Source organism: Neophocaena asiaeorientalis, unplaced genomic scaffold, assembly GCF_003031525.2.
Source record: "Neophocaena asiaeorientalis asiaeorientalis breed wild unplaced genomic scaffold, Neophocaena_asiaeorientalis_V1.1 scaffold275, whole genome shotgun sequence".
In the NCBI taxonomy this organism is placed as follows: Eukaryota; Metazoa; Chordata; class Mammalia; order Artiodactyla; family Phocoenidae; genus Neophocaena; species Neophocaena asiaeorientalis.
In genome coordinates, this window is record NW_020173679.1 from 3,839,295 (window position 1) to 3,852,531 (window position 13,237).

The 13,237-nt window shown below is 37.2% G+C and overlaps 1 protein-coding gene across 1 annotated transcript in view; it reads right to left on the minus strand.

Moving 5' to 3' along the window:
* The window catches only part of SPEN (spen family transcriptional repressor), a 53,737-nt gene that overhangs the window by 19,788 nt on the left and 20,712 nt on the right, over positions 1-13,237 (minus strand). Inside the window, exons 2-4 of the mRNA XM_024749691.1 lie at positions 8,072-8,232; positions 5,636-5,836; positions 1,931-2,082 (exon numbers count right to left, since the gene is read on the minus strand). Coding sequence (XP_024605459.1) covers positions 1,931-2,082; positions 5,636-5,669 — 186 coding nt within the window. The 5' untranslated portion in view covers positions 5,670-5,836; positions 8,072-8,232. The remainder of the gene's footprint in view (positions 1-1,930; positions 2,083-5,635; positions 5,837-8,071; positions 8,233-13,237) is intronic.

The window sequence follows — 13,237 nt, forward strand, 5'->3', positions numbered from 1 at the left end:
CTCAAAGTCTGTATGTCATTAAACAGTGACAATCATGAGCAATTGCAAACATGGTAAGATAACAGTTTTCAAACAGAGTACTGACATGTCCACCTTATTGATAAGCATAGCTCTTAAAACACAATAATCATCCCATTTTTAGCAACCCTGGTGATGAAAATGTATCCATGTGCCCAAATACAACTTTTATACTCCTCCAAAATTTATAGTAGCAGCTACATTCAATAAAAGTATGTTTGAAAGTTTTATCAATTCAAAGCCTCATGAATGCCAAACAGCAAATTAAAAAACAGATCGTGGTATAAAGACAGAAGAAGCTGGAGCCCAGATAGGTAATTGAGCGTCTAGTCACTCATCCAGGTAGGCAGTAGAGCTGGAATTAAGAGTATACACTACCCTCTGGGCTTCCCTAGTGGCGCAGTGGCTAAGAATCTGCCTGCCAATGCAGGGGACACGGGTTCGAGCCCTGGTCCGCAAAGATCCCACATGCTGCGGAACAACTAAGCCCATGTGCCACAACTACTGAGCCTGCACTCTAGAGCCCGCAAGCCACAACTACTGAAGCCTGCGTGCCTAGAGCCTGTGCTCCACAACAAGAGAAGGCACCGCAATGAGAAGCCCGCGCACCACAATGAAGAGCAGCCCCCGCTCGCCGCAACTAGAGAAAGCCCGCGTGCAGCAACAAAGACCCAATGCAGCCAAAAATAAAATAAATAAATGACTTTAAATTTAAAAAAGAGTATACACTACCCTCACAAAAATACGAAACTGAGAAAAGTTGAAATAATTGAAAAAGAAAGATGAATGTTTTGCTGGTATATCTAAATATACAGCTTCTCTCTTTTTTTCTTCACTTCTACCAACCACTTCAATCTCTTGCCTCAAGCCCCTAAAGATGAGGTTTAGCTCAGCCACAAGCACAAGTAATGTTTTATTCACAGGACTAGATTATGCCATTAAAAAAATTAAGAATCTTTTGTTTAGAGCATTAGTGTATAAATACAGATGGATAAATGGACATCACACACACCCTTAAAAGATTAACAATAGCTGTTTCTATCCAAAACATTTTTTTACTCTCCAAAGTCCAAATATACTAGAGTACTTTCTTCACTGTTATTAATATAGAGAAAATCTAGGAAAACATAAGTATTTCCCTGTTTTTTCAAACACAAAACAAAATAGTATATCCTAAGGGTACAAAGCTGCAACCAAACTATTTTCACTATAATTTGACTCAAGTTTTAAGTCATGGGGAATAGAAAAATCTTTCTATCCCTAAATCTAACAATGACTTGCATAATTTGAAAAATGATTCTAATTAGAATTTCAAAATAGAACTGAGTGTCCAGCATGCTATCCACATTCTAGTAATCCCCAAGGTACTTCTGATGTGCATTGTGATAAAAATAATCATACACTAATCTGCTGCTTCTTTCTTACAAACACGTTTTCTCTTCCAGATTTTCCTTTCAACCCACAGGACTAGAGATGGCATTAAGACAGCACCAGATGGACAAAGATAAGAAAAGTGGAAAGGAAAATATATATGTAAACAAAATACAGACAATTACATATTTTTACATACACACATAAAGCAGTCCCTGCTGGGTTTTGCCAGATCATCTTTTAGCAGCAGTTAAAAACACATAGGGCAGGAGATGCAAGAGGGAAGAGATATGGGGATATATGTATATGTATAACTGATTCACTTTGTTATAAAGCAGAAACTAACACACCATTGTAAAGCAATTATACTCCAATAAAAAAATGTTAAAAAAAAAAACACATAGGGCAAATGGGAAAAATATTCATTATACCATCTAAGTATCGTTTTTCCAAATATAATCTCTGCTATGCTTTATGTTTTATGACAAAGATCTAACACTGTTTTTATTGTAAAAACAAAACAAAACAAAACAAAACATACCACAATTTCTCCAAAGCGTTGGAAGATGTTGCGAAGATCATGATAAGTAGTGGTTTTTTCAAGGTTACCAATAAAGAGAGTTCTTGTTGCTTTGGGGTGAAATTCATCTATCCTTTCATCCAAAGGGCGAAATTCATTTTCACTTTCTGTTTCTGTAAGTGGGATGGGGACAGAGAGTGTTTTAAGATATTCATATATCATGGGAAAATCTACTTTAAAAAATCAGATCTCTGAAATATTGGGACTAATTCTCATATAATCTGAAAAATTATATACACCATCAGAAACAGCTCCAAATCAAAAGAAGAATACAGAGCTAGAGAAACTTGTCCAAAAAATTAAGAGAAAGTTAACACCCTGATCTTTAAAATAGAAAAGAAGACTGAATTTCAATCTAAGTTGATTTGTTTTAAAAAATAATCACTAATACAGAAATAGGTTTTAATCCCCAGCAAAAAATAGGTTCCCAAATTATGTGGCAGGCTCTGAATGTGCAGTATAAAAGTATAATCTGAAATAAACATAAAATTCAGCTAAAAATAGTCCAGCTTCATTATTTAATTTACATTTCAACATTTAATAAAATAGTTAGCATTTTATGTTTGCCATACCCAACTGTCTAAATGCAGCAATTTTTAAATACAAGAATACTACTTGTATGAAAACTGACTGAAGTAACGCTTATGAAATATCTTCTTTTGGTGTTGCATGGTACCCAATGACAAACAGAAAGAGACTCAATGACTCTTAAGGTTTCTACTTCTTATGATCAAAAGCCCTGGTTCAACGTCTAATTCAATCACAGGCTCTCTCTGAAGCTCCATTTATTAACTTCGTCTAGGTCAGAGACATTCAACGTTTTCTGGATAGTAATTATAATACAGCCTGTATGTTCTCGCTCTCTTTTTTAATGTAAAACAAACCCATCCCAAAAAGTTAGTATTTGATCAACCTGACTAAATCAAAGTGTTTAGTGCCAGCCACTGAAACATTACTGATGAGGTCAATGACAACACCGGTATTAAAAAGACTCAACTTCTGAGATGTTGGGTGAACTCAGCCAGAACACATCTCACTCCTGATTCCAGTTTGATAATGGCAGGTCAGCTTAATCTTACCTGTGTCATCAGAGAGTACATACTTTTTCAGTCAGATGGACCCAGAAACTGTCCAGCACTCATACACCTATCTCTACATTTTCATCTTATTTCTCAGGGGTATATCTCACTTTAAGCTCAACTAGGTCTTCTTAAAATTATGTAACTAACAGAGGGCACATACTTAGGAATATTTCATTTAAAAGGAGAAAAAGGAAAAAATAATTCAGGCACATCTTGAGGTTTGTACTTCAAAAGACAGAATCAGGGGAGTTCCCTGGTGGCCTAGCGGTTAGGATTCTGGGCTTTCACTGCCATGGCCCATGTTCAATCCCTGGTTGGGGAACTGACATCCTGTAAGCCACGTGGTGTAGAATAAAAAAAAAAAAAAAAGCAGAATGAGAAGGATAAAGCATGATTTGCAACCATTAAAATCTGTAATGAATTCATTTCTACCAAATAGCCCACTTAAAATTTCAAAATCAGAAATTCAGTTGCGGGGAGGGAGGGAGTGGCTTTTCCACATGTAATCTATTCAACCTTCATGACCAGTTTTAAGTCTTACTGTCCTACACATCATTGAAAAGACTGTTTTATCCTGCAATTTCATATTTAGGGGATTGTAATGCTGTGCATAGGAGTACAAAAGCACAATCTTAGAAGCCACCAGAGGTCTGTCTACAGAGTTAGGTTTCTTGGATTTGGATCTTTTTAATTCCAAGACGTCCTTGACCTAAGGAAGCAATCAGCTCCATACGTTTCAATATAAAACATTTATGACAACCATCCAACAGCATAATTCCAACCAAGTGTCCCTAACTCAGCTTTCACATATCCCATTTAAACTGGTGTTTCAATGCTGTCCGATCTGGAAAAAGTACCTTCAGCTCTCCGATGCTTGAACCAATCAAACTTCTCAACATCTTCAGTGGCAAGTGGTTAAAAAGCCCCAATTAACATCCTGGGTGCTAACTAATTAGGTAAAATGATTTTTTTTTACAATAAATATCTCAAGCTAAGCCCACTACTTGGGAGATTAGAAAGTCACCTATTGATAATGCCCCTGAGTTAGATCCTCACTAGTTAATAATTATATATGGCTCTAAAAACTTATAGAGATGATACGACATTCTAAATATTATTCCTCAAAGTCAGTTCTGAGCTGTTCCAATTGTGTTAAATAAGAACTCCTGAGTTGCTCTTAGCCCAGTACAAGTTAGGGCAGTACATCTCAAACTTGGCAGAGGAGGGAATGTGAAGGCATAACTTATAATTCCTTTGAAAAAACAGTATGTCTTTGAATTCCTGTTTTATCATAAAATTATGTACACTTCATAGTCTTCACTCTAACAACCCTGACTGTGCCTGTTTTAATATACAAATGACACATTCTTATCAGGGAAATTCTATTTTTTTCCTCTTAATTGTCACATAAAATGAATATTCCAAGAAAATGGGCTATGTTTACCCTATAAATTCCACTCAAAGTTTTAGTCTTAAAGTTCAACTGTCCCACACACTTAACGTGAATGCATAATTTTAACATTTCTATTCATTCTTCTACAGATTCACTCACAAGTAAATCAGGGGTTTTTAAAACTTGAGTATGCAAATTCTAAACCAGTAAGCTGCGGTATGATCAAAGAGTCTGTATTCTAAACAAGCACTGCAGGTGGTTCTGAAACAGGAAAAACACTGACCCAAGTCATGGCTGACAAGACTTCCTGCCTTAGAATAGATAGGTCTTACAGGTAGGTTCAAACAATAAAATGTCCCCTTGAAATTTTCAACGGGTTGCACTCAAAAGACTTAGTCCTGCCACTCTGCCACTATCTTTCAAGGTCATGGAAGCTAGAATAACAGATCCAATTTGTGCTGGGCATAGTGGAAAGAAAACTGGTCTAACTAGTCCCTCAAATTGATATAGTCTGTTTTCTAATTCAGAATAATTCTGTTGTCATTCTCCTTGGAACTATCACCTTATCTCAATCAACTCAATCCTTTTGGGAAAGCAGGATTCAACAAGGGACTATACTTTGCCTTTCACAACTCTTAAAAGTTAGCATGCTCTCTAACAGAAACAGAAGAATCTTTAACCCTTCCTAGCCAAAACAACCTATTTTATTAAGTTGAATGACAAAATGTAACCACTCTTTAAAACAGAAGACACCGAAGGTATGTTTTAAAAAACAGAGCTTGGGGGCTTCCCTGGTGGCGCAGTGGTTGAGAATCTGCCTGCTAATGCAGAGGACATGGGTTCAAGGCCTGGTCTGGGAAGATCCCACATGCCACGGAGCAACTAGGCCCGTGAGCCACAACTACTGAGCCTGCGCGTCTGGAGCCTGTGCTCCGCAACAAGAGAGGCCGCGATAGTGAGAGGCCCGCACACCGCGATGAAGAGTGGCCCCTGCTTGCCACAACTAGAGAAAGCCCTCACACAGAAACAAAGACCCAACACAGCCCAAAATAAATAAATAAATTTAAATTGTTAAAAAAATATAAAATAAAATAAACAGAGCTGGAATACTGTCCACATTCAGGATAACATGTGGCCCTTTCATATAATGGAATAAAAATTACACTAAAACTCAGCTTCCTTGTCTCTTACCTGGCCCTATCCATGCTGTTACTTCAATCTGCATGCCGAAGAAAAGTTTTCCTTTTGATGCAGTCAATGCTTTTTCTTGGTCCTCCTGCTGCCGGAAGAATACCAGACCATACCTTTCTTCTGAAGTTCCATGTATCTGCACTGAAGTCACCTTTCCAAATTTCTTAAATTCATGGAAAAGGCCATCTTTGAGACTTGTATCTAAATCCCCAAACAAAAACAAGTTGCTTATTTTTCTAATTTAGTTACAACTCAAAGTGTAAGATACTAAACCTTTAGTCTGATTTTTGACCTAACTAGCATTAAAACTTTACTTTTTCAAATAAAATAACTCTAAAAATGAATTTTAGAGACTACCGTACAATTCTGAAAATAAACCGGGGGTTAGAAGATATTACTAGTTATTTGTTAGGTAAGAATGATATCATGCTTACACAGGAAAATACCCTTATATTTTACAAATAAATACAAAAGTATAGATCTTTTAAGTCAAGTGTGAAATGATGTAACATCAGGGATTTACTTTACGATAAAAAGGTAACAAAGAACAGGAAAGAAGGAACAGGGAGGCGGACAAAGCAAATGTGGCAAAATATTGATGATTTTTTAATCTGGGGTATGGTATAAGGGGAGTTCATTTTTGCTATACTCCTTCTACTGTGGGTATATTTAAATTTTTCATGATAAAAACTATACAAACACATATATGCATATATAAAACTTTAAAGACTTAGAAAGAAAGCCATATTTCTAGTTTTCCAAGCATCATGTTGATGATAAAATTGTGTGGGAAATGGCATGTAACATGCTAAACAACGTTAAGGGCTTTTACAGATGAATTATACTATCTGGAGGTCTTGTGTTAATTTGCTTCATTATAAAAAGTAAAATTGTAGGGCTTCCCTGGTGGCGCACTGGTTGAGAGTCCGCCTGCCGATGCAGGGGACACAGGTTTGTGCCCCAGTCCGGGAAGATCCCACATGCCGCGGAGCGGCTGGGCCCGTGAGCCACAGCCACTGAGCCCGCGCATCCGGAGCCTGTGCTCCACAACGGGAGAGGCCACAGCAGTGAGAGGCCCACGTACCGCAAAGAATAAATAAATAAATAAATAATAAAATTGTAGAGAAAGACAAGCCAATTATAACCCCTGCCCATTCCTAAATTACAAAGTAATCTAAATCAAAAGTTCACCAACATTTGTGTCTCAATATCTCTATTCATAAACCTGGTATGTAGGTTTTATAGGCTGTTTTAATAAATAATTTAAGTAATCATTAAAATGCACTTAGCTAAGAAATGCTTAGTTTGGTCTTTGTTGGTTTGACCATCTACTAACAGTTGTTTAGACCATCTACTAACAGTTGTTCACATACTCAATATGCCTGACATAGAAATAAAAATATATTATGGCCAAATGTCAGTCAAAAACATTAGGAATAAAAGACAACGGTATAGCTTTTAACTATATAAAGTGATTATTCATGACTTTCCTCATTTAAAATGTTAATATTTTGAAGTGGATTTCCTATCATAATTTTTTTATATCCAAGTTATTTCACACAGGACTCCAGACCAATATAAATCTAACTGAAAATAGTATTTCTACAATTTCATCATACCAAATTTTCCCTAATATCAAAATACTTAATCCAGAAAGCATTTTTATTCAAAAATGAACCATGCTTTGGGACTTCCCTGGTAGCGCAGTGGTTAAGAATCCTCCTGCCAATGCAGGGGACATGGGTTCGATCCCTGGTCCGGGAAGATCCCACATGCCGCGGAACAACTAAGCCCGTGCGCCACAACTACTGAGCCTGCACTCTACAGCCTGCAAGCCACAACTACTGAAGCCCACATGCCTAGGGCCCGTGCTTCACAACAAGAGAAGCCACTGCAATGAGAAGCCCGCGCACCACAACGAAGAGTAGGCCCCACTCACTGCAACTAGAGAAAGTCCATGCACAGCAATGAAGACCCAACGCAGCCAAAAAAAATTTTTTTAAATACATTCATAATAAAAAATGAACCATGCTTTCTTTACATAACACGCACCATAAAGTCTTTATGTGTGTATATGTATATGCATATAATATGCGTAATAATGTGTATTTATATATGTATGTGTATATAATTAAGTATAAGTAAAATGCAATCTTTTTTTTTTTAACATGCAATCTTTACATATATAACAATCTAGAAACTACATACAGTTATAATCACTTGCTTTTTATTACACGGCATTAAATATCAATGAACCACAAAAAGAAAAAGGGGGAGAGAGTCAAATTGAAAGACAAATAGAAAATATTACCAACACAGTCAGATAAGAAAGAGAGCTATTTAAACAAATTCTGTACAAAGTATAGAATTTAAGTTGCTCAATCTCTCATTCCCCAACAGCAGCAGAGAGGAAAGTAGAGTAACACAAAATTCTACCTGTGGAGCGTACTGGAAGATTCTGAACCTTGATCCCAAAACTTTTACGGGGCTCATCTTTTTCCAGGGATGAAAGCAACTGGGAAGTGGGTGCTGGGACTGCTGCAGATTGAACTGATCGGGCTGGAGAGTCATCACTTGAACTACTGCTGGAATCAGTGCTACAGAAGGGGGGAAAAAAAATCAAACAGGAAATGAGTCGCATATAAAACTTCTTAAAATTAACAAATGGCAATAATTAAAAGGTCTAAATTTCAGGTCTGGGATTTCTAGACACCCTACCTTCTCCACATCTATTTCATACTCTACCTTCAGAGATGGCAGAAGACAGCAAATACCAGCCTGGGAATGTGGAAGTAAAAGTAACAATCTTTTATCACCACATGCCACCGAAAGACCAATGTTTCGTTCTGTGCAAAATCTGAACAATTTTTTCCAAATGAAATATGACTAGTAAACACAAATGACTTAAGGTAATATTAACAGAATAGTGGATATATGGGTTTTGGATTCAGAGATCTCGATTCAAATCTTGGCTCAGACATACAGCATGTATCCTTGGACAAGTCACTTAACCTCTTGCTAAGCCTCAGTTTCTACATCTGTAAAATGGAAATAATAACACAAGGTTAAGAGGTTAAAAAAATAACACACAGGCTAACAGAGTTTGGAATATGACAGCAATCCATAAATGAAGTGGAATGCTCTGTTACTATTACTGTTACTACTACTACCACCACCGGCTCATGGGTAAATTAATCTTTAGGAAAAAATAGACATCCAAAATAATTTCCCAGGTAATTTTAATTTTTAAATTTTTGAAGGACTAATAAAGAAATATAAGTTACTTGAGTCTTGTTAGTTTAGGCTCTTTGTGAATAATGTGGGAAATGAGAGGCAATGAAATTTAATTTCTCTCTTCAGTATAATACAAACCTCAAAGGGAGAGACCGTCACAGTTGAAAGACAAGGAGAAAATATTACCAACATGGTCAGAACAAGTTTATTATGCCCAAGAACCATGTGAGAAATATTAAATTATTTCAGTACTGCATGTACAAGACTGCTATGGTTTTAAGTTCTTTTATAGCATTCTCAAATACATTAATAAAAAGCTATTTACAGGTTTCTGAAATTTTGCTTTGTACTCTCTCCTCCTTGCTGAGGAAGACTTAATCCTAAAAGCAAATAACATGGGGTGGGGGGCGGGGAGTGCAGGCAGTTAATCCACTTTAGGCACACTCTGTAGAGGACAGGTTCAACAGTTTTTGTCATTTGCGCCCAGACTACAGCTCTCACATCCAATACAAACTCTAAACCAGCCAGATGAATAAGTCTAACTCCAGGATCTGAGACAAATTTGCTATCGCTTTTTAAAAAAAGAAATACCATAAGAAAATAGAATTTACATAGCATTTTTATTTAGCTCTCACATAAGGCAAAAGATTAAAAACTTTATGAAGTTACCAGAGCTTTCTGCAGTTTGAAACATAAAGAAATAAACCTATGCCAGTAAGAGCCAAAAGTAGATACGTGAGTTAAAAAATACAAACTACTATGATAAAAGCCTCAAGGTAGAACCACAAGTCATCACTGCCAAGCCTCCTAGAAATGACTGGGTTTCAATTTTCCCATCAATAAATTTTTTTCCATATCATTAAGCAAAAGTAGTATTACTAGTACTAAGTGAATAGGACATTGTACTTTCTCAAATTAAGGGTTAACAAAATTAATTTATCTTCTGTTTTCAGCACAGAAAGAAAAAAGTGTTCTACATGTATAACGTACTCCAAGCAATACAAGATTATTCATAAGGCCACCAGATGACTACAGTATAGAATATGTATGTGACTTATCAATTTAATTCCAAGGAATCATAAAATAACCATTAAGGAAAACACTTTAATTACAATACCACCAATAATATATACACCAAAATTCCTTAGCAGTAGTAGGTAAAGAAGTAAACAAATATGGGCAAGAGCAGAATTTCTGGGTACTAAAATAATGAGCCAACAAAGTTCTGTTTAAGTCCATATTTTAAAAATGTAGAGGAATCAACGGCAGTAGTGGGTAAAGAAGTAAACAAATAGGGGCTGCCCTGGTGGCACAATGGTTAAGAATCCGTCTGCCAATGCAGGAGACACGGGTTCGATCCCTGGCCCGGGAAGATCCCACATGCCATGGAGCAACTAAGCCCGTGCGCCACAACTACTGAGCCTGCGCTCTAGAGCCGGCGAGCCACAACTACTGATGCCCGCGCGCCTAGAGCCCGTGCTCCGCAACAAGAGAAGCCACCTTAATGAGAAGCCTGCACACCACAACGAAACGTAGCCCCCGCTCACCACAACTAGAGAAAGCCCATGCGCAGTAATGAAGACCCAACACAGCCTAATTAATTAATTAATTTAATTTAATTTTTAAAAAAGAAGTAAACAAATATGGGCAAGAGCAGAATTTCTGGGTACTAAAATAATGAGCCAACAAAGTTCTGTTTAAGTCCATATTTTAAAAATGTAGAGGAATCAATGGGAGCAATGATTTTAAAGTATAAAATAGTGACAGAAATTAGTTTTGTTATAAATGTCATCACACTTTTGGTGAATTCCCTGCTACCACACCAATTTTGAAACAAGATGTAAAATTTAACTGGCAGAAATATCTGTTGACCAATTTGAAGTTATAACTAAAAAGAAGGAAAGGTTTTTAAATAAATTATGAAGTGATAAAATGATACAACTTTTGAGTTCACATTTAAATATGCTAACCCAAAACTGCAATGTATATTTCCAGTGTAGTCTATTAAATGTACTATGGATTTTAAGGTCCTGAATCAAAACAGGGGCACAAATTTAGACCCCCAAATACTTTTTTTTTGGCGGTACGCGGGCTTCTCACTGTTGTGGCCTCTCCCGTTGCGGAGCACAGGCTCCAACGCGCAGGCTCAGCAGCCATGGCTCACCGGCCCAGCCGCTCCGCAGCATGTGGGATCTTCCCGGACCGGGGCACGAACCCGTGTCCCCTGCATCGGCAGGCAGACTCTCAACCACTGCGCCACCAGGGAAGCCCCCGCAAATACTTTTTAGTCCTATAAACTGAAAGAAAATCCAAATGCCCAGAATATGTGTGTCAATTTTAACTTTAAAAAATCCTTATTTTCAGAATCTTGTTAAAACAGAAGAATCACAAGAATTCACCAGAACTTATGATATATAGTATTTTAGTTGTTTCTTAAAAGCCAGAAGTAGTTAATAAGAAGCTTTTCAATCTAAATTGTCTAAAGTAGTGGCAATGACGGTGCATCAACTAATAGTTTTAAGAAAGTGAACTTCAAATTTACCTGGCCACAAGAGGCACATGAAAATATCTCCAACATCGCTAATTATCAGAGAAATGCAAATCAAAACTACAATGAGGTATCACCTCACATCGATCAGAATGGCCAGCATCAAAAAGTCAACAAATAATAAATGCTGAAGAGGGTGTAGAGAAAAAGGAACCCTTCTACACTGTTGGTGGGAATGTAGATTGGTGCAGCCACTATGGAGAACAGTGTGGAGGTTCCTTAAAAAACTAAAAAGAGAGCTACCTTATGATTCTATAATCCCACGCCTGGGCATATATCTGGAGAAAACCATAATTTGAAAAAATACACGCACCCCAATATTCATTGAAGCACTATTTACAATAGCCAAGATATGAAAGCAACCTAAATGTCCATGACAGATGAATGGATAAAGAAGATGTGGTATATTTATACAATGGGATATTACTCAGCCATAAAAAAGAATGAAATAATGCCATTTGCAGCAACACGGATGGACCTAGAGATTATCATACTAACTGAAGTAAGCCAGACAGAGAAAAACAAATATATGATATCACTTATATGTGGAATCTAAAAAAAATATGATACAAATGAATTTATATACAAAACAGAAATAGACCCACAGACACAGAAAACAAACTTATGGTTACCAAAGGGGAAAGGGAGTGGAGGGTTAATTAGGAGTTTGGGATTAACATATACACACTATATAAAACAGATAACCAACAAGGACCTACTGTATAACACAGAGATCTATACTCAATATTTTGTAATAACCTATAAGAAAAGAACTTGAAAAAAAAAGATATATATGTATGTATAACTCAATCACTTTGCTGTACACCTGAAACTAACACAACACTGTAAATCAACTTCACTTCAATAAAAAGTTTATAGGGACTTCCCTGGTGGCCCAGTGGTTAAGAATCCACCTGCCAATACAGGGGACATGGGTTTGAGCCCTAGTCTGGGAAGATTCCACATGCTGCGGAGCAACTAAGCCTGTGCGCCACAACTACTGAGCCCATGTGCCTAGAGCCTGTGCTCTACAAAGAGAGAAGCCACTGCAATGAGAAGCCCGCACAACGCAACGAAGAGTAGCCCCCACTCGCCACAACTAGAGAAAGCCTGCGTGCAGCAATGAAGACCCAGTGCCGCCCAAAATAAAAATAAAGAAATTTTTAAAATAAATAAATAAAATAAAATAGACTGGAGCTTCCTCTCCGGAAGCAGACAACATCTTGAGGTATTTGGCTCTCCCAATATCATGGATGAAGATCTTTGTCTCCAATATGAAACCTTTATTCCGTTTGCCTTTTTGCCTCTTGCTTTTGCTCTCTGTAAATGCACAGAAAGACAATGTTCCTTAACTCTGGCAACTGCCTCTAAATCTACCACTAAGGCCATAGCTCCACAACAAAGTCCCTAAAATTTCTTGCTAAGGTGGTTTTGGATAATAGCATTGCTTTCGATTACTTACTGGCAAAACAAGCCATAAGTCTGTGCCATAGCAAAAACCTCCTGCTATAACTGGATCACACCCTCCGATACTATAGTAAATACAGGAAATTAACAAACAAGCCTCTTGACTTAAAACAGGTTGATGGCCCTTTGGGTACATTCTTAGCTTTATTTGATAAGAACTTGTTTGGTTCATAGGGAGCCCTAAGGAGCATATGCAGTCTCTTGGTATTATCCGACTGACCGTCATCATTATAATCTCCCTGGTGGGCTATGTTCTCTCAAGGGTCTTAAATTCATGTCTGTAGCCATCAGCAATACATCAGATGGTCTCACTGCACTTGCAGAGAAATAAACAATGAGATGAACAGCAAAAC